This window comes from Trachurus japonicus, chromosome 3 (assembly GCF_045865225.1).
Source record: "Trachurus japonicus isolate A0001 chromosome 3, Traja_1.0".
NCBI classification, from domain to species: Eukaryota; Metazoa; Chordata; class Actinopteri; order Carangiformes; family Carangidae; genus Trachurus; species Trachurus japonicus.
In genome coordinates, this window is record NC_140909.1 from 11,614,055 (window position 1) to 11,635,446 (window position 21,392).

General features: G+C 40.7%; 1 protein-coding gene across 1 annotated transcript in view; it reads right to left on the reverse strand.

The window, feature by feature from the left end:
* phlpp2 (PH domain and leucine rich repeat protein phosphatase 2) overlaps positions 1-21,392 on the reverse strand; it is a 35,589-nt gene that overhangs the window by 7,836 nt on the left and 6,361 nt on the right. The window contains exons 3-12 of the mRNA XM_085761567.1: positions 20,695-20,828; positions 12,982-13,172; positions 11,739-11,864; positions 8,723-8,877; positions 6,713-6,859; positions 4,560-4,790; positions 2,537-2,739; positions 2,300-2,360; positions 1,606-1,701; positions 748-903 (exon numbers count right to left, since the gene is read on the reverse strand). Of these exons, the coding sequence (XP_085617693.1) occupies positions 748-903; positions 1,606-1,701; positions 2,300-2,360; positions 2,537-2,739; positions 4,560-4,790; positions 6,713-6,859; positions 8,723-8,877; positions 11,739-11,864; positions 12,982-13,172; positions 20,695-20,828 (1,500 nt within the window). The remainder of the gene's footprint in view (positions 1-747; positions 904-1,605; positions 1,702-2,299; positions 2,361-2,536; positions 2,740-4,559; positions 4,791-6,712; positions 6,860-8,722; positions 8,878-11,738; positions 11,865-12,981; positions 13,173-20,694; positions 20,829-21,392) is intronic.

Sequence of the window (21,392 nt, forward strand, 5' to 3'; positions counted from 1 at the left end):
AGTGGAGACTTCATTTACATGTTTTACAGCTTGCATATAGAGCAGCAGCAGCATTTGAGTGGTTCTTATGTACTTGGTTTTGTTAAGTTACTGTCTGTTCATATCAGATAATGAACAGTAATAAAAACCTGCCCCTCCCGTCCACAGAGCGTGTCATGCTGTTATTTAAAACAGTCGGACACTGAATTGTCTGTGCAATCTTAAGGCCATAAACATTACAAGACCACTGACATCTCACTGTGTCGACCTATGAACACATGAAAAAGTGCTGGTTATTGCCCTAGATTCTATAGTCAGAGAGCTATATTGTTTCCATCTGCCTTGAGTGTCACTGCCTTTCCTTTCCTACACAGCTCTTGAAAGCATATTAGGAAAACCATCATGCATAAAGCAGTTACTGCCATTATGCCTCAGCATTAGAGACAGTAAAGTACATTAGAGCATTTGAACTGCTAATGGGTGTTAAGTGATTTACCACACAGGAAATAGGAGGGCAAATGAAGCTCCAGTTACTATCTAGAATGCTCCAATGGTCTTGACCACAGTCCTTACACACAATCTATCCCTCGCCCAAAACAATCAGCTGCAGTGCGACAACTGTCGGCTGCAAAATAGCAGTGAACAGACTACAAGTAGAAGTTTAAAAACAGAGGAACCATTTGATGATAGACTCAGTTAAGAGTATAAATAGTCTTGAGGGCAAAACGACAAAGCAAACACGAAGAGGAAACGGATTGAAAGACTCACTTTAAGGCTTTGTAAAAGAGACTCTCCGGGAGCTCAGCTAGTTTGTTGTGCTGGAGGTCTAGGGCTTCCAGAGGGACATGGTCAAGTAGGTCAGGCACTCTCTGCAAACGATTGTTCCCCGCCAGCAGCTTTCTCAAACTCAAGCTGTTGAGCAGTCTGTCAGAGGCCAGAAGAGACATTAGAGAACAAGATTAGGCCAAGAAAAAAATGAACAGATGAACAAAAAACCAAGGAACCAAAGAACATCTTCTCCCCATGCAGACTTGACTATTGTGGAGCTCGGGGGAAAGTTGTTGGACATGGCAACCCATGCTAACTAATCCATCAATAACATTCCCAGCTTGGCTGCCCAAGAAAATCAGCAGAGCAGCTTTTTATTCTCTCCTGAAACTGTCACAAAAGTCATGAGTGGGTACAGTGGATAGAGGAATATTATCTCATTTACTTTTTGGATATCTAATTCAAATGCAAATGCAAGTATTGAGGGCTGGCAGTGAATGGTGGTAGCTACTGTATGAGCCAAGCACTATAGGATGGGCATGTTTTACTGTGGCAACCAAAAGACACAGATATTGCTTCTATAAAGAGCCTGATACCAGCTGTTTTTTGTGCCTTGTGTTTTTTTTTCCATGGTTCCACTACCATAACAAAATCTTCCAATCTAATGAAAAGCCATTTGGCATGAGTGAGCTGTTAAAAAGCACAACCATGTGTAATGACACACCTGATCTTCTACATCGGCATTGGACAGCCAGCTGTTTATATTACACAAGGCTGAATAAATTCATATTATGCAACAGAAAAAAAATAAGTCCCAGCAGAAACCGTTCAGGATTAGTGAATCAAAAAGCCAATAACCTGGAAGGAAGCTCAGACAGGAGGTTATGTGTGACGTCCAGCATCTCAATTTTTCTGCAGTCACACACCCAGTCCGGAAGGTACTCCAAAAGGTTCCTGTCTCAACACACACACACACAGTCACACACATAGAGAGACACACAGAAACACTCAAACTGAGCAGAGTTGTCATTTTGATTTTTAATTGAACAGATGAGCAAACTGTAAATTGGAAGCCAAATTAATATCTTCCAGGATCAGATAAGCATGCAAATTGTGTCTATCTGTATTTCAACAAAAAATAATACATTAACATCAGAGACTTGAAAGGAGACATTTTACAGATCTTTCCTACACCAGACATTTGGTCTGGAAACAGAACAACTGCTTAGGGCAAGCTTATACTGTCTATAATCTTGACAAGCAGCATTTTCTACCACAATCCAGTTATGAACACAAAAAAGACAAAACCTTAAATGCTATGGGTGAATACCAAGTGGTTAGGGTGAGTAGGGACAAGTCTAAATAGTTGGTTACAATGGACGACAGTATGAATACTGAGAATACTTTGAAACTTCACTATATCTGTTCATCTAAACATCTTTTATCCTACGTGCCTGATTTGATTAATTAAAATGCAATATAATTTATTTTCTTAAACTGAAAACATCTGTCAAAAATGAGAAACTATGACTGCTTCCCAGCCAGAACTCACTGTGATAGATCCATGTGTGTCAGTTGGTTAGGGACGGGATAGATGTTGACTGTTGTAAGGCCTGTGGGCAGATAAAAGCAGTAATCAGCAGCTGAACATCTGGACCATTCATATGTGTGTTTATAAGATGAACGTATCATGAGGGAGAAGGGCCTGAACACACACACACACACACACACACAGACAAACAGAGAGTCAGGCAACAATAGCAGCGACTTGACACTCGTTTTGACTCACGGTTGCTGCTGGCATGAAGCATGCGCAGTGTGAAACCGCTGAGTGTGAGTGTCCCCAGCTGGTTGCGCTGGCAGTGCAGAGTCTCCAGGTTGCAGATGGAGCTCAGGTCTAGAGAGTCCAAGCAGTTGTCCCGTAAGTCCAGCTGGGTCACTTGGCTCACAGCCTCCAGACTCTCACTCTTCACCGAGCGCAGCCCATTCAGTCTACATTTTACAGAGAGAGGACAAAGGACGTAATAAAACAGTTTTATGATATTTGTGATTGTAATATTAGGAGGTAGGGCAGTTTAGTTTAACAAAAGAAAGGCCAGCAGCACTCGTGTCCTTCTCATTGTCTTTTATTTCATACTGCGTCGGCGCTTAGCACAGACCGGTTTCGACAACGTCTTCCTCAGTGTGCTGGCCTTTCTTTTGTTTCTCTAAGTTGATCTTTTGGCCGTGCACCTCTTTAGTTTGTTCCTGAGAGTTTTGTTGGAGAGTGCGTGTTTTTCTTTGTCTTTGAGGGCAGTTTAGTTTACAATGATAGATCATCTGCATACACAACTGTGAAGCAATTGCATGTATGTATGCATGTACCTATTCAAAACTTGATTTAAAGCTATTTACAATCTGCATTCTTGGAGCTGCAATAGTAGCTAGAAGCAATGACATGCATCCCTTCCCTTAAATTCTTTCTTTCTTTCTTTCTTTCTTTCTTTCTTTCTTTCTTTCTTTCTTTCTTTCTTTCTTTCTTTCTTTCTTTCTTTCTTTCTTTCTTTCTTTCTTTTTATTTATTCCAGCCAAGGCAATTTCACAATTTGACAATATCAAAGCAAATCACAACATTTTCTTATTCCTTGGTTGGAAGGGAGCAGGGAGAAGATACTATATTGCCTGCCCCTCACTCAATATCGAATGAATTATTCTAGTAATCTGTCACTGAGCAAATTATTTGAAAATAAGATGATGTGTGTGTAGAGAAACCAAGCTCTCTACTTGTAGCCAATTAGTGTGAAGTGTGAAAATGCTGAAATTAAACAATTCTACATTCAACACAAGATACACAAGTTGCACACATCAGTCCCTCAGGCTTGAAAATCTATCAGTAGCATCCAAGATGTTGGATGACTCCATTGAATCTCCCTCCATCCCACAGGGAGAAGCTTCTGTTTACTTTATTCAAATTTATATAATTGGCAATCTCCTGTTTGTTTTAACAGTTTTCACATAGTAAACAAAAAATAGAGAAATTCTAAGTTCATGACTGTCAGGAAAGGCGCCGTGCTGAGGCCCCAGCCCTGCCTGGCTGCGTCTATCAGGTTAATAAACAACAACTTCTCTTTTATGAGAGCTGCCAGCCCAACTAATCCACCACAGATGCACCTTGCCCTCATAAACATAGTTTGCCACTGCCAAAACCACAACTTCACTCCCAAGGTTTGAATTATTAGCTTGGCTGTGGGTGGAGCAGCGGTCTCCGTTTTGATCGTCAGACTGGCGGGGAAATCAATGAGTAGACGTTTCTCCTCCCTCTATTACCTGCCAGAGAGGTTCCCCTGAGCAGGACACTTAGCCCCCAGCTGTTCCTGTGGAGCTGCTAAGAAGCTAACAACTACATACGACTGTAGTTTTGGGCAGCTCCCAACTGTGAGTGTAGGAGTGAAGGAGGGCAATGCAGGAAAAAAAATGTGGGCTCAGCAAACCTGGCATCTATAAATACATGTTGAATAAAAAGTTGAGGCTTAGAGAAGTGGTGGGGAATGGAGGCATGGCTGAAGTTCAGACCAGTTTTTTGTGTCAGGACATTTATCTTCCTGTCAATGCAGGAAAAATAGGAACATCATTGGAAGATGTAGGAAATTCCCATGTGTACTATTTATTTACTGAATGACACACACCCTCCACAAAATGATGGTGGATATATTGAGAGAGGAGGAAGAGAAAGATGAGAGGAACATAAAGGAAAGAGGCTACACAGAGACGCTGCTGGACTGTGCACTGTGCAGAGGCTGAGAGCTGTTTGTTCCCTGGCTGGCCTCTCTTACCGGAGGTCGATGTTTTTCAGGTGGCTCATTCTGGCCAGAGTACACAGCTCCAGACTCTCCACTCTGTTCCCGGCCATGGCCAGTTTGTCCACTGCGCTCAATCTCTCCAGCACAGCAGGGATGTGAGAGAAGTTGTTGAACGAGAACCCCAAGCTGTTTAGCTGGGACAGGCCACCCAGATCTTCAGGCAGGGAGCTGAGGTGGTTTCCGTCCAGAGACAGCGTCTGCAGGCTATAAGATGAAAGGTCGATTACAGTCATGTTTTGATTTCTTTTACTTCAAAGAGTGATCAAAACCTGCTTGTAGTTGGAATCATTATTGTCTGCTGAGAAACATCCCACATTAAACAGCAAACACAAGGTGAGTGATTAAGCTTCCTGACTTAATCTGATTGCGTAACAAAATTTCAACCTTTCAATTTCGTTGACTCCCTCAAAAAGCCTAAATCCAGAAGTTATGAGTACCTGCATTATATATAATTAACATAACATGAGATTAGTAACAAAAGTAAATCAATATATAACACAAAACACATACAAACTTTAAAAGCCAATCGAAATAGGTGGCAAAGGTCCAATATAATACAATTCTGTCAATCTTTAATAAATTGACATGAAACTTCTAAGTGCTTACAACAATGCACTTGACATAATGACACTGTGTTTCCATGGCAACTCCGACCTGCAGGGTGGCTTGTTGCTACTTGCAGCTATATTATTAGTTGTTTCATGCTTATATAAAACTCACACACAGGTGCCATTGTCTCCTTTGAAGGTGTTAGGAATTGCATTTCATGCGGGATTTCATGGATTTATGTCTTGTGCACTTTTTCCTTGTGTTGCTGTAATTGTCTAATTCTGATAGGGTGAATTCAGGTATATTGGGACATAGGTAATTTGGGACAGATAAGGAAAAACAGTGCTTCCACTTGCCTTGAATGGGATATGGCAAAGTTAAAGGTGCCGATACATTCCTTTGGATGTCTACATTAAAAGTCACATTAAATATTTTGGGTGACATCACACAGGGGGGTGGGGTCAGCATCAAACAGGACGCTGACCCCAAATATCAGGAGGTAAGCAAAACGGCATGTGCTTTTGTTGGAATTTAATATAAGGCTATTACATTTGTATGACTAATTTACTGTAGGTATGAAAGTTATATTAAGATGTGTGATGCATTGGTGTACTAAAATAAACAAACATTGGTTTGTGAGGATGTTTACATTTTCTTAATTTGGACATTTTCTTGCTGTCCCAAATTACCAATGGTGGTATGGTAATTTGGGACAGCACGTTCAGGTTATTTGGGACAGTGTTTCTGGGTTTATATTGAAATATTTCAATAGTGTAGTCATATCTTACATGCTTAAAAGTGAGAAATTCTTACACATATAGGGAAAACAAGTACCTTTGTACATTTCAGAATATCAAATCAGCGGTTAATGTTGAATATGTGAAGTGACGTTCAAAAATAGGTCAGATTGTTTTATCTCTTATTATGTCATGAGTTATCTTTATTTTATATATTTATATTTAACAAAATATAAAAATAAATGTATTTTTAAAAACATGCTTGCTTCTCCTGAGGTCAATAGTCTGCTCACAATATGTTTTAGGCTATTAAATCTGCTGTATGTTGAAATAATTCGTATATTTGGTTGATTTGGTTACAAATCACGAGATTATAAACAATACACAACATAAAAATAATAGGCTATAGGCCTAATATACATAAATAAGCAATCTATTCATGTCTTTTTTAATGTAATTGCAGCTCCATGCAAAATCCCATTGCACAAGCCTGTGTCCCAAATTACCAAACCTACTGTCCCAATTTACCAAACAAGTTGCGAAAAAATAGTTTTGTGTCAAAACCTTTAAAATAGAGTGCTGTGCTCTCACAAAAGAATTTTAGCACATAATTGTTTCACATAAAGAACGCAGACACCTAGAGGAATCCAGACATATCTCATTTGTTGGGTTATTTATTAATCTTGATGACAAAAAATGGCTCAGAAAATGAATTTACAAAAATTGTCCCAATATACCTGAATTCACCCTATAAAAAAGAGTGAAAACCTATATCCCTAATGTATGTATTCATATTCATAATATATGTATTCTATGTTTGTGTGTGCTACTGTGTCAAACCTTTGAAGGTTGCCTATCTGTGCAGGGACAGTGTGGAGATTATTACAGGAAAGGTTGAGCTCGGTCAGCGTGAGGATCTCACACACACATTCAGGGAAAACTCCCAGACGGTTGTGAGACAAGTTCAGGCTCTTCAGCTGGGAAAACCTAAACAAAGAGAGGACAGCTTAATGGACCTTCAGCACCTGTAGGGTGACAGCAAAACATCTGCATAAACAAACATCTTCCATCAATTAGTTTTGTTTATTGTGATTTTTTTCAGATGTATTTTAGTGGAACTAAATTGATCATAATATCTAATGTTCCTGGATCTTCCAATATCAATATCAGCGACCCAGATGATGATGTAGCACTGTCACTGTGCCAAAGAAAAGGTACATTGATTTCTTTAAATTTCTCTGTGGAATATTTAAGATAGATGAGCAGCAAGTATTTGCTTGGCTCTTCTAAAAAGCTATTTACCCAGGAGAGCAGAGTAAATAAGGGATGGGGGTTGGAAAAGAAGACATATAGTAAACTAACAGATGAGGCTGTTGTTGAAATCCAGGGTGAACACTGCAGAAATTAGATATTGAAGATTGATTCCCCACAGGTCCACTGTGGGAGTTTTGTGCTGTGAGTTATGCTTCAGACTAGTACCATGTTATTAAGCTAATTTAAAAAGCAGCTGAAGAAAACAGCCAGAAGCAGGCAAGGCAGTGTTCTCACTGAAAAAATATTCAGATCACCCTTGGTTTGGTTCCTGCATATTACGAGCCGCTGCCATAACCAGGTTTACATCAGCAAGTCATACACTGTTTCCCAACATTTGATGAAGATGATCTGAAACACACAACTGATGTGTGCTTTTTTTGTTCATAAATTGTGTTGTCACCTCCTACGGTCTCAGCTGGCTGTTTCAAATAGAAATACATCACAGGCATCAGTTCTGATGTGTGTGTGTGTGTACACATTTGTAAAACGTGTCCAAACGACTGGGCTGTGATAAATGAGGTGGTGCCATGCAGCCGCACAGTCAGATCTTCCATATTAACTCTTGTTCACTTGTTCCCTGAGGTGCTGTGAGCGGTGGAAGTGGCTGCCATGAATCACAGCACTGGTCAGAGTACAGCCCATTTGCTCTAATCCATGTGTCTTCTTACCAGCTATACCCATAAAATGGGGTGAGCACCAAAAACAGAGGGGTGCAAGACACTAAAGTGTAACTCCTCTTAGCTGGAAGCAGAATGGGCCTTTATATAGTGTTATATATTCAGTAATGCAATCACACACACACACAAAGAGGAAACCCATAATGCTGGATACAATGGCAACTAGAGGGTTCGGAGATGATTAACACTTAATAGCACTGCATCTCCCGATAAATCCATCTTGTTTAAATAAGCTCAATTTCTAAGGCAGAAGTGGACACAAAGCTAAATTCTCACATGGATCCCACTCTGTTTCCCTGCATTTGGCATAAATGAGAGGGGATCATAAGATAATAAGCTGTTTGATGAGCGAGAAATGTCATGGTTACATAAAGAGTTTCACAAAAATCATGTCACAATATAACACTGAAACAGCTGAGTCGCTGGAAAGTTGGCAGTCGTAATTGTGGACTTGTGGGGAGTGACATACTTAAATTTTACTGTAGCACACAGAGCTCAAGACCATATGTTTTTATTTTTTATTATTGCTGAAATTATATGACTCTCAAAAAACATGTGTGATATTGAATTTTCTTAATATACATATCCCATAATAATAACATAAAGTTTTAAATATTATATTTTATTTCTGTTTCTGTTTCTGCCCACTCTTGTACTTGTAAATAAGACCACGGCTGATCTTTCCCAAGACAAAGTGTAACGGCACCTTTCTATAACTTCAGTAAGGATTGTGCTGAGATATATTTCAGCAAGACAGACGCTTTCCATCATAAGGATGTGATCCTGTTCTCTCAGACTGAAGGACAATCTCCTTTGTTCCGTCTCTTTATAGCCGGGTATGAGGAGGATGTGTGATTACCTGGGTAGGTTGAGCAGGCCCCCAGGTCCCTGCAGGCTCATGAAGTTGTGTCGTAGGTTGAGGTGGGTGATGTCCTGACTATAAAACAGATATTCAGGCACTGTTTCCAGACTGTAGCAAGAGAGATCCACCATGCTGACTGTCTGAGACACCACCTATTCACACATAAAGACAAAACCCACAGAAATTAAAGGCCAGAAAACAAAAGGACAAAAGACATCAAAACATTTTAAACCCTAACCATGTGAAGTAACACTTTCTAAAGTATTAAGAGCTATGCCAGCTTTAGCAGCTTTAGCTTTAGCTACCACCTGCTGCTTTATTCAATACATTGTTATTATCACACTATATTTTCTTATTGAGGTAAACTGGTTTGATTTATAATTTATCCTTACACTGATATAGCTTTATAGTCTAGGACTAATAGATCTAATGATTTCCTTGTAAGGCTATAATAAGACAATAAAACAAGAATAGTAAGATTTTTTTTCTTTGATAACCACAATCAGGGAGCAACCTGCACATGCATTGTGGTGAACTTCTCTTAATACATCAGTAGGGTACACTCTTTGACTATTTGAGTCTTTACTTTACATAAATTCCAACAATGGTCAATGGAGGCAACTATATTGGACCCAGATTATGCAAGCATCCAAATGCCTTGCCAAGAAATCTCTCAGACAGAAAATGCCCCAGTTTCCAGAGCAATAAAGTTTTATCTTTAAGGGGAGACACACTGGTTTTAAATTAAATGGCTAACAGACTAACTCCGACATGAGCCAACTGCATTCAGACAGAGCTGCCAGTTTATCAGGTGCACCTACCTAGAATTAATGTAGTCTCATACAACAGTCCTGCAATAATTAAGTCTATAATGTTCAGTTTTTCTTGAAATTATTGATCCAAGACAGTCAGTCCCACTGTTGAATTGCATTGTGTTGGGCTAAGATACAACACTAGCCCCCAAGGAAATAATACTGGATTGTCAATGTTTTCACAAGCAGCAAAACTAACCTGCGTGAGTGTTAAGAAGTGTGTGACTGCATCTGTATGTGTGATACTGTGCTTGTTTTAGCATTGTTCAAATTTCCGTCTGCTCTCCCTCCATCATCTCAGAGATGATGTCTGAGGACAGGCTCCTCCATTAACTACAGGGCTGCACACTGTGCAGCAACCCAGAAAATGGGACGGCTGCTCAGCGGAGCGTGACATCGCGTCACTGCTTTTAGAGATGTCAAAGACAAAACAGTTCATCTCCCACGAAACAACTCATCGACCAACCACTTTCACAAGCATCTCCTCCTTAAAAAGAGTAATTAAGTGATAGGAGAGTGGGTGATGGACACAGATTGAAAGGCAAGAATTTAAGAGTGAGAAAGAAAGAAAACAGGTCAGATTTGTTGTTTTAGATGATTTGCATAGAAATGAAACCTTTGTGAAGAGACTACACTGAAAGGAGAGAAACTCACTGAAAATGACAGCTTTGTTAGAAAGGGAATAAAACCTCATAGCATAAATGGAGGTTCAGTGATTTTTACCAGGGACTGTGGTGAACAAATACACAACTATTCAGTGATTCATACATGGAACGGGATCATTTCCTGTAGAGCTGAGAAACCAGGACAGTCTCCTTTTGTGTGGGCTACAAACTTGCACAACTAGCACTTCTGACCACAGCTAAACTTATCACGTTTCTGAGTGTTCCTGTTTCTCTACTGGTGTGTATTTGTGATGAATATACTGTATGATGTCACAGTTTCACGTTTCATTGACAATCCTTAAAAAAAATTGTGAACAGCACATCTGAAAATCTGGTCAGATGCCTGCTTATGCCACTTCCTAGGGAATATTTAGTCCAGTTAGATGTTAGCTGTCACACTTCACATAATGGCACTGACAGTGGTTCCTCTGTCTTTTTATATACTGAGTGTTTAGTGATGGTAACTGAGTACTGAGTTACTGTATTATTTAACATAATTAGTATTCAGATGCTCTGTCTTACTATAAAATACAGATTCTGATATTCATTTCTAAAATATATCTCTACACTAGAGCACTCAGTCTTATCCTGCATGCTCATTTTGCAAGCACCAATGCACTTGCTGATTCACTGACTCTCTCTCTCTCTCTCTCTCACTCACTCTCTCCCTCACACACACACACACACACAATTTATGCAATCTAGCATAAACACTGGCCCAAATCCACCAAAAACCTTCATCAGTCATCATCCACAGTCTCCATAGAAACCTCTCATCTCATTCTCAGCCTAAACACAGTGCGCTAACAGGCAACTCTAACCCAGTAATCCCTACCACCATGGTAGAGAGAGATCCTGGACTTAGCATGAATCTGCAACTAATTGGATTTTCCTTTTTTTTTTCCTGTTGGCTTTCTCCTTCCATAGCTAATTGTATGTTGGCTCTGCCTCGGTGGAGACTCTCATAGAGGCCGTTCAGTTCCAGGAAGGAGCCGCAGCACAATAGCCATTAATTAGGATATTAGAGACAAAGCAAGCTGAGCAGAACAGAAACAATGAACTTTTTTGGAGAGCAGCCGAGAAAACCTAGCGTGATTCTCTGATAGACACACACAGTATATAACACAAACTCAAAAAAAATGTGTTCTGGTCATTTAGCATCCTCTAATAGACTGTGACTCATTTAACAAAAGCTCTACTGCTGATGACCTTTGTAAAACTCTGTTGTGCACCCAAAGAGAAGTCAACAAGATAAACCATGTGAGCAGAGATGTGTTGTTCAATCAACGCCAGACACTGCTGAGAGTCGGCCTCTGTGGAGCCAATCAGACACACTCAGACAGGCGGTTTCTGATTGGACAACTCAAAGGGGGGAAAGACAACTGTAGTCCCAACATCTAATCTCTGGTTTTAGTACAAGCCCAGAGGGACTAACTGGAAACAAACAAAGAGTTACTGAGAGAAAACACAGGAGACGGGTAGTGTGTCCTACTACACACACAATAACACACTTTTTTTTTTCTGTCTCTTGCTTACTTTTGATGCCTGCCGATACCATCGCTGGTAGTCCGCGAGTGTGTCGAAGTTGACAAAGTATGTCTGCGCCTGTGATCCGGCTGAGCTGAACATCAGACAGTGTTGCCTCCGCTTCACCTCCTCCACCTCAACACAAAGACAATGCACAGATATGATAAGGAGGAGCAGTGACAAAGACAAACACATTCAAACAAAAGAGGAAACTGATGATTATCATAAATCAGTATTACCATGACAAATTTAAATTTTGCCACATCATTTTTTATTCTTTTACCACAGATATAAATCAGACTGTGCTGTTTCTGTGTTCGTTTTGTGATGACGTGTGAGCTTTTTGATGGAGTACCTACATTTGCTAAAAGACTCCTGAGAGAACGTATCCACAACTGTACATTTCAGCGAGCGGTGTGAGCAAATGTTGAGTGGAGAGTGTGAGGTCAACAGTGAAATAACAGCAATTACTTTCTAGTTTTTTTGTCTCTTTTCCAGGAAAGTCGTTACCTCTTAATCAAACACAACCTGTGTCTTGTGGCTGAGGTGACTGAGTGGAGTGATTAAGCATAATGTATAAGTGAAAAATTATACCACCCCCTAAGTGTAGGCCATATCTCCTTTCATTATCATGACTTTGTCCAATTCATGAGGGATAGTTGAAGAAATAATGCAGAGGACCAACTATCCCTTTTTTTTTAATGCTGGAGCCACAAAAGACTTTATCCAGCTATTTCACACAAGCAGTATTGTTCACCAAAACCTATAAACGGGCTTTGATGTGTATAATTGGAGCCTTTAAGTGAAAGTTTTCACAATACAAAGCAAAGGGAAACAAACATAACCTTAGGGAGTTGTACTACCTACTAGACTATTAAGTTTTAGGGTGGACATTTTTCCCTTACGAGTAGGCTACAGCTTTGCTGGGTTTTGAGATCTAAGTTTTTCAGCTCTCTGAGACTGGACATTAGAGATTTTCATTATAATAAAAACTAACTTTATTAGTTTGTGGTTCAAGATAAATCAGCTGCTATATGTTCTGAGGTTGGAAAGACAACCTGTATTATGCTCTGCTGTCTCTGCATTACTTTGGATGACACAATTCTACATGTGCATCATCTCTTTGACTCAGTCCAGCTGTTCAACACAGCTGTGTTTTTGTAGAGTATCTATACTCGACCTGGAGCACAGCCTCTGCCCAGGGGAAAGTGTAACTCTGAGTTTGTCTGATCACCCAACACTGAACTCTCACCTTTCCCCCCACCAGGGGTAAGATGTGCATCTTCCCGGTCAGGCTGTCTTTCACAGAGGCCACGATTAGACAGGTGCCACAGAGGATGACCTGCCGTTCTGCCCACTTATGCAGCTGCGTCTTGCCCTTCCTGACGCTGAATACGCCTTTTAGCAAAGTACGCTCTTGCTGGTCTGCATTCACAGGGTGTTCTGGAAGAAGAAGAAAAACCCACACACATACACACAGAGGTTAGTGCAGATCCACAGACAACGATCTAATGCACAAGAAACCCCACCCCTCCGGTGATAAACAAATTCAGCTAATGAATAGCAAATGTTCTGCAGTTAAACATAACATGGAGGTTTCCAGAAAGTGAAGTCATATAGATACTTTCAGGTCACTATGATATCACCCAATGAAAAGTCAACTGCTCAGCATAGTAATTCCAGGAACTGGTCTGACATCAGCCCTTAGGATGAACACTGCCCCATTGTCACATATACCGTAGTCTACATCAGAATAGATCTCACTGCAAGACAATAAGCTTAACTTTACTGTAAGAGAAAGGAAAGGTATATCCATATAACCCCATTATTAAAAATCTATTAGATTAAACCTCAGAGTGCTGCTGTTCAACACATTTGGGCCATTTTGTTGCATAAAGCTTCAGGCTCAGGTTGGAGCCAGATTTGATTATTTCATATCTCATTTATTGAGAATCTTTCCTCTTTCTCTCTATTACTGTGCCAACCATTTGCCTCCAATGCCACACTATGCAAGAAGGTGCAAAAAGCGAGAAAAGAGAGTCTTATTTGGAAGTACCAGTCAGGTTCAGTGAGGCTAAGTCTTTAACACATGGCTCTGGGCCACATGACGGTGTCAAATGTCTGAGCCAGAACGCCTCAGTGGATTACTGCAATTAAAGATCCAAATGCTTTTTCTTCATTATAATCTCAAAAAAATTCCCTCTACTTCACAGGTCTTAACAGATGATACTGGGATTTGGAAAATCAACATGTCAGTCAACACCGCAGCCAATCTGTCCTCTGAATGCTGCGTGAAAAATATGTCTGTCTCTTCTCTGCTGCTGTAACCTAGAAGACGTATCAGCCATATTGATGCATGAGTCAGGGTTTTGTCACATTAAGCATCACTCTTTTCAATTAGATTATGCCAACTTGCACAGCAGGGAGTCTTGGCTGGTCCCTGCTAAAGAACACACCAGACAGGCTTCAAGTACACTCAGGTTAATGGCAGGTCAAATAAGCACAGAGGAGACACTGTCTCAGCCTCTTGTCCTCTGTTGTTAAATTTTCCTCAAACCGACTTATGCTGCCTCCCACACACTGGCAATCTGCTCTCTCTGTCTCTCTCTCTCTCTCCCTCTCTGTCTGTCTGACTCGCTCTTTCTCTCCACCTTCCCTTTCACTTCACAAGGGCATCCAAATGAAATGAAAGCCTCCTCATGTTTTTTCTTCGCCAGGGAAACTGATAATGAACAAGCCAAGTGCTTCTGACAACAAACTGGCTGGCTGGCGGGCAGATCAATAACAGTGGCTGATCCTTGGGTGTCCCCTCACTCTGAGAAAAAGCAGGAGATACAAACCTAAGGGATCAGTGCTGGGTAGTACTGTATAGAGTGATACGAGAAGAGGGAAACTTGGGATTGACCGATACAGTTCTTTCAGGTCCGATACCAATACCTATTATTCGTAAACAAGGAAACTGATAACTTATATTTAGAACTGATATTAATTTGCAGTAAAAATGGTGTCAACATTTAGAATAACACACCTGGGATTCGTCTGAATACAGTATGATTGTTTGTTTTTTGTGCAATGGGAAAATCTGTGATAAAAAAGACCTTATAATTTTGCAGCAAAGAGTGGTGACTTCGAGCAGAGAGACGGCTGCATCAGAGCCAAAGAAGTGCGTTTTAGAATAAATTGGTTAGGAAACATCTGGACTGTACGATGATTGCTTTTCTGGTACCAATGAAAGCATCTGAAAATTGTGAAGCACCAATGGCTGGCATCAAATGCTTGCTCATACTCTTGTGCTCATATGCTTGTATGGTTGCTCCTGTTATTCATCATTTGAGAGGATTTTGGAAAATAACATTTTTTATTTTCCTCCAAATGAGCTATCAAAATGATTTTTAGTTCTGATACCAAAACCCGAGGTATTTTATTGGCACTAGTACAAACAAATTTCAAACCATTTCAATGTCATGGCCTTTCCTGTGCTTTATTGTGGAGAATCACTATCATAATTACAATCATCCGTTCAAGGAATCCACATGAAAATCCTTTTTTTTCCATTATACAGCTGACAGCTGAAAGAGTAAGTAAGAATAAACTAAAGATAATATATTCATTAAAACAAGTAATTAAGCAAAACATTCGCCCACTGCAGTGTGCACATCAATAAACTCATCATCGTGCACCCACTCACTGCAAACTCACACAGGTTGTCAAGATGCTCTCACTGGTTATAGAGTGCATCACCAGCAACAAGCACACTTCACACTGTGCTTTGTTATGCTGTCACGGGGCCACATTCTTGAGGATACGACCTGAAGAAAGACAACACACAGTCTGGTTTGGTCTGGTTTGGTCTGGTTTGGTCTACTTTATCAATGTTCTGAACATCTGTACTGCAAGCATGAGAGCTTAGACAACACTAAAACCAGTGAGGGGTGGTTTGGTTGAAGAATTCATTAACCTTCTATTTTATCACAGGTAATATCTCATTCTACAAGCATCATTTGTCTTTCTAGAGCCTGTCTGGATTTGGATGATGTTGTTCATCAAAAAAAGACGGAAGAACATCAATTATTTGGTGAGACTGACAACTAGAGTGAAGCACACCGGGCTCACAAAGGAGTACTAAATAAAAACAGATACTAAAATCATCTCCAGTTTTCTGTTATTCAGATGGAACTGAAGCTTGTCAAGAAAATGCAGTTCATCTGCGCTGGCTCAACAGAGCAATGGACAACACATACAAACAGAAAATTAAGCAGAATAGTCGTACGTTCAATAGAACAGGTATGTGCTGACAATCAAAGCCTTCAATAAATTGTGGAAAACGTGAAATAGCACATTATGTCAAATTGTAAAATTGGATAATTTTTCTGTTTTTGTAACTCATCTAAAGTAGTTTTCTTCCAACTCAAATCACCACTGCACAGCGTATTTCCTCTTGCACTTCCATATCAATGCAATCATCCATCTGAAAGTCTTTGGCCTATTTATGCAAACAAATCCCAGCCATAAAGAGTCAGTCTCTAAAACAAACATGCACGCTATCCCTCAAGGTCTGTGGGGCTGTTAGTTGCTAAGGAAACAAGTTGCTCACAAAATCAAAGTCCAGTGTGAGTTGGTAAACTCCTATACGATCTCCACCAACCTCTGGCTGCTCTGCCGCAAAACAGATAAATCAGTCCCATCCCACATGATGACGAACAATGTTGACCATCCCCGGTGACTCCAGAGGGGTTTAGTGACATGGCCACAGATGTTGTGTAACTCTGATGGTTTTGTCTGAGCAATGGCCGGCCCAATGTGCAGGTCAAGAGGCTGAGCAGCCTCCAATGAACTTATCATCAACCAATCAGAGTGTTGAGTGCACGACTTGTTGTCTCTAGTCCGCTCATGTCAAGTGTGATTGCAGCTTTCACTCGCCTGCAAACACAGTGACATCTCACTTTATGCGACACGCTAGATGAGCAACGAGGGTGCAACAGATCGAATTCTGTTCCTTAACCACTGGGGGACAAAAACTGACAAATGAATAGATGAAAACATTGATAGGAGACCTCTGACATCATTACTTTGAGCTCTAGGAGATTGTTTCTGGTGCTTTATTGACCAATAACAATAAATCCAGAAAATAATCTGTACATAATCAACAATGAGAATGATATAATGATGGTGATATAGAGTAATTGTTAATTGCAGTCTTAATTTGAGGATTTAAATAAGAGAAGCTGTTGATTAACTGTATGACGTCATAAATATTGCATGCTTGCAAATTCACCATCATTCCCAAAGATTGTGTGTGCACTCACCCAATATCTGACTTCAAAGTAACTGAACAAAATAACGTAGAATGCTTCATTTAGAATAATTCGTCAATGTAGGAAGCTTAAGAAAAACTGCATTTTTCCAAAACAGATGAAATGGCCGTTCTTTTTTACATTTTAGTCCAAAGACTGGAGGGTGTTTACACATTATTTGATCTGTTTTTAATCACATATGGAATGATTTCAAGGCAACACTCAGCACTCATTTGGACACAGTATTCCCTGTATCCCAGAGCTTTTTTGTCTTGCTCAAGATTGCATAGATTGCGTTATCATGCAGTAGGGGGTCAGTGGAGGCGGAAACACAGTCTGATTTGACTCAGAACAGCAAGCTCTTTTTGGCAACAAATTCAAATTCAACCCACCACCCAGATGCCTCCTCTTGGTGATATGTGTTTACCTCTATTTCAACTTTCAACTTTGTGCATTTAAAAAAAAAATCTGATATCAAATACAGCAACTGTGCACTGTGCAGAACACAGATGGAAAACATATAAGTGAGCACTGCTTCTGAATACAGATGACATTTCAAGAGACCATTAAAATGGTGGATATTTTTCAGCAGCAGTAAGCTGTCTGACTTGAAAAGTGACCGTGAGTCTAGAGTGTCTGAAGGTTTTAAATGGCAAAGAGGAAATCCTCAGGAAAAACAGGAGTCCATCACAGAAACAGCATTTTACAAGGAGCTGGCAGGAAACCAGGGAGAGCCCACTCTCTGCAGAGCTCAGTTGCTCGGGGCAATTCTGTGGGAACCCAGAGATCTGAATAGAATTTCATTTTTCTCTTAAATCTCAGTCTGACTGCTTCTCTACTTTTTGTCCCTGTGAACGAATTCTCTCTCCCTTTCAAATGAAAAATGAAGAGGCTATTCACCGGGATGTTAGTCTTTCTCTTACTTCAGGACATGATTATTATGATAAATGACTGGGCCTCAGAGTTTCAGACATTAGTTCACAGTCCATGTCATAACAGCATAGGACATCCTTCATTTGGATTTCATTTCACTGGCAAATCAGCTCTAGCCAGATCAATAACTTATTAGGTGGGTTCACACTGACAGTAGATGACTTATTTCCTTCTGCTATGACCATGACTGTGCACGGCGGCTTCAGGTCACTGAGCTCTTAGACAGAGATGTAAGACAGAGATCATACAGGCAGAGATGGAGCAGGGCCCAGTGGACAAGTGCCAGAGCCTACGGCAGGCGTTGTCTGTGCTGCAGCTGAATGAGCCAACAGAGAAGCACTGCCCATCGGGTCTCTGCAGTTGTTTTCACTGGGAGCATTTTTCTATTAAGTCAGCATTTAGGACTGTTTACTCCCTTGTCTCTGTTTGTTTTCATCTCATCTGTGCACCACAGCAGGAGGGTGTGTGTGTGGGACGCAGGGTGGAGAAGTTTCAAGATGAGTTTCCTGAACAAACAAGGGGATGTGAAGTTTAATACATGAACACTTGGAAACACTTAATTGGCCTGAAAGAGAATACGGCTGAAACTGTGTTGTGGTTCAAAACTTACACTGGAATAAATGGGTACACACAGACAGATGGGTTAAATAAGCAAATGAGCACATTCAGATATACAGTACATTTAAAGCAAGTCCTTCTATTTGAATATGGACTTACTATAATAAAACTATTTTAAAAAACAATGTAACATTGCCTCTCAGTGTACTGTAAGCTGAATGAAACTTCAACTTTCCTCTTCAGATAGATACATTTCGAGAGCCCTAAGAGGTCAATCTTAAGGTCATTTCACAAGAAAAAGATGAGGGAAAGACTGAAAAAATAGTTCCAGCTCTAGAAGTTTAATTCATACTGTTTGCAAAAATATATAGTTTGGCAGAAAGAAACCCCCCCAAAAAATCTTCAGAATAACCAAAACACTGCATTGCGACTTTTTAAAATAAAAAAAGCCATTCACCTCCAGGTGTACCTCCAGGCACACCTAGACATCTTAATTAATATGTAATCCCATAGGTTATCTAATAATTACTACTATAGTCCTTACTCATGTACCAACGTTTTCCTCATCTGCTTACTCAGATCATTAGCCATAATAACATCTGTTAGACAACAAGCAAGCACCTGGAAGAAGGATCTCAGTGTAAGGCTGCTGTTGTGTGTTTTAACAAAACAGCCCACCTACAACACCACTGTGGGTGGGAATGAAAAAAACAGGGTCATCTTGGTGCCAACCAAAACATGAGATAGACTGGTGGATCTGTATGACGGCACCGGCACGGCAGGGACAGTGGGTGCACACAACCACAACAGCCTGTAAGTTATTCTACCAGGTACCTCTTTCCCAGTTCTATGGGAATAAAGTGGCTAAATCAAGTTGTCTTCTTGGCCTTAGTTGGGTATTACGAGTTCCTGAGTACCAGTCATGCCTGGTCCCTGGTCCTCTTTTCCCATGAGTGAACAAAAGAAGGCAGGAAGTCTCCAAGGGGCCTGGCTAGACTCCGGCCAGTGTGGCCTGACTACTGATAGTAGCCAAGATCCGATCGGTTCTTATGCTGGCAGGAGGCAAACAGACTAGAAGTAAGACTGAGGCCACAGCAAACTTGAGATCTCACAACTAAACAAACAAGCATCTGTTGTATTACCAAACAGATATAAAGACAGAGTTGTATTTATCCTTAAGAGGCTGGCTAAAATAATAATAATTAAAAAAAAAAAACACACACAACAGAAAAGGTATAAGCTATAATATAATAATGATCAGGACTGTATGGTGTAAGCATCAAAAATGTCAGGGCCCTCCTCCAGCAAGTTAAATTTTTACTACTGGGAAATCTGAGTGTGAACTTGTTGAGCCACATGCTTAATATTCATGAATGTCATGTTAACTAGAGAAGTTGAGATTTGTGTTGAGCATGTACTTTTATTCAGTGTGGCAGCATGTGATGGTAGGGAGGCGTGTGTATTTTTTGTGTGAGGAATAACATTTGAGCCCTTTAGACGCTGTGGTTTGCTCAGCCTTCCTCTTTCTCTGGCACCAAAGCATGTGAGCAGTTTTAACCCAGAACACAAGAAGTTCCACTGACTCAGCAGGAACATCAGTCGCTTAATTAAATGGAAACGCATTACAGAACATCGCTCACCATTTACCCGTAATGGTGAAATCCCTTAATTGCTGCTACTGTAAGAGTATCGTTAGACCAACAAACACACTCAAACAAGGACAGCTCGAGATGTCGAGGTTTCTCTGTTGTGCCACGTCCATTCTACTACCGGATTAATACATCACACTGACACAGGGACATTTAATCACTCCAGACTGGGGGTCATGGGAGCATGTTGGCAGCAGCAGGAGAAAGGCAGGCGACAAGGGAATACAGAAACACCACAGGATGAAGGATGGTAGGTCACTCATCATGGGGCCATGATGGGAGTGTGTTTGTGGCACCTCGGGAAGCACTCTCAGAGAGCCTCAAACAGAAACTGCCTCCACTTTCACATTACCCAGAGGAAAAACACACACAATGGTGTGACTGAACAGTTTGGTCTGCTGCACCATGTTTTTTTTGTTTTAGGGCCATCATGTCCAAAAACAGGGTGCAGCAGAGGAGGAAACTGCAGCTTCCACTGAGCAGCAGATTAGTGAAGATTGGTTAATATGGACCCTATGGATTTGCACTCACCACTGTAGAAACGGATCAAACAGCTGAGGTCCGAGTTGGCTGCTTCTTGCTGCACTCGTACAGGGTCTGCATAGCCCATAGCTGCCAGGTACTCATACAGAATCTGGAGTGGACGCTCAGAGGGGTCCAGCCTCCTGAAGGACAGAAGACAATGAGAAGTGGTGTGACAATGCCCACTACAAAATAGTAACACCAGTTTCTTACACAGTTAAAGCATACAATTAGGCATTAAAGGGGACATATTATGGAAATGTCACTTTTTGAAGGGTCTTTAACATATATTTGGGTGTTTGTCTTGCCTTTAGGCCCCCAAAATGTGAGAATTGACATTAGAAATCTGTAATGTTCAGGCTCTCTATAGGTTGAAATCCACGTGGTTTTAAGAGCTGTTCCCTCAGTTGTCTTCTAGTGATGTAACTAGGATTCGAATTTGCATAATACCACCCCTACCTGGTACCAGTAGAAGGGGCAGGGCGGGGCAGGGCAGGGCTAGCAGTGGCTCATTTGCATTTAAAGGGACAGGCTCTGAAACCAGCCGTTCTGAACAGGGCTGGTTTGAGAGTATGAAAAGAGAGCTGTGATGTTTGATCCTTGGGGTATTTGGACCAAAGCATGTCACAGACATGTCTTTAAGACACCTGGGAACTATTTTAATTTGTGGAAATGGGGCATAATATGTCTCCTTTAACATTAAACTT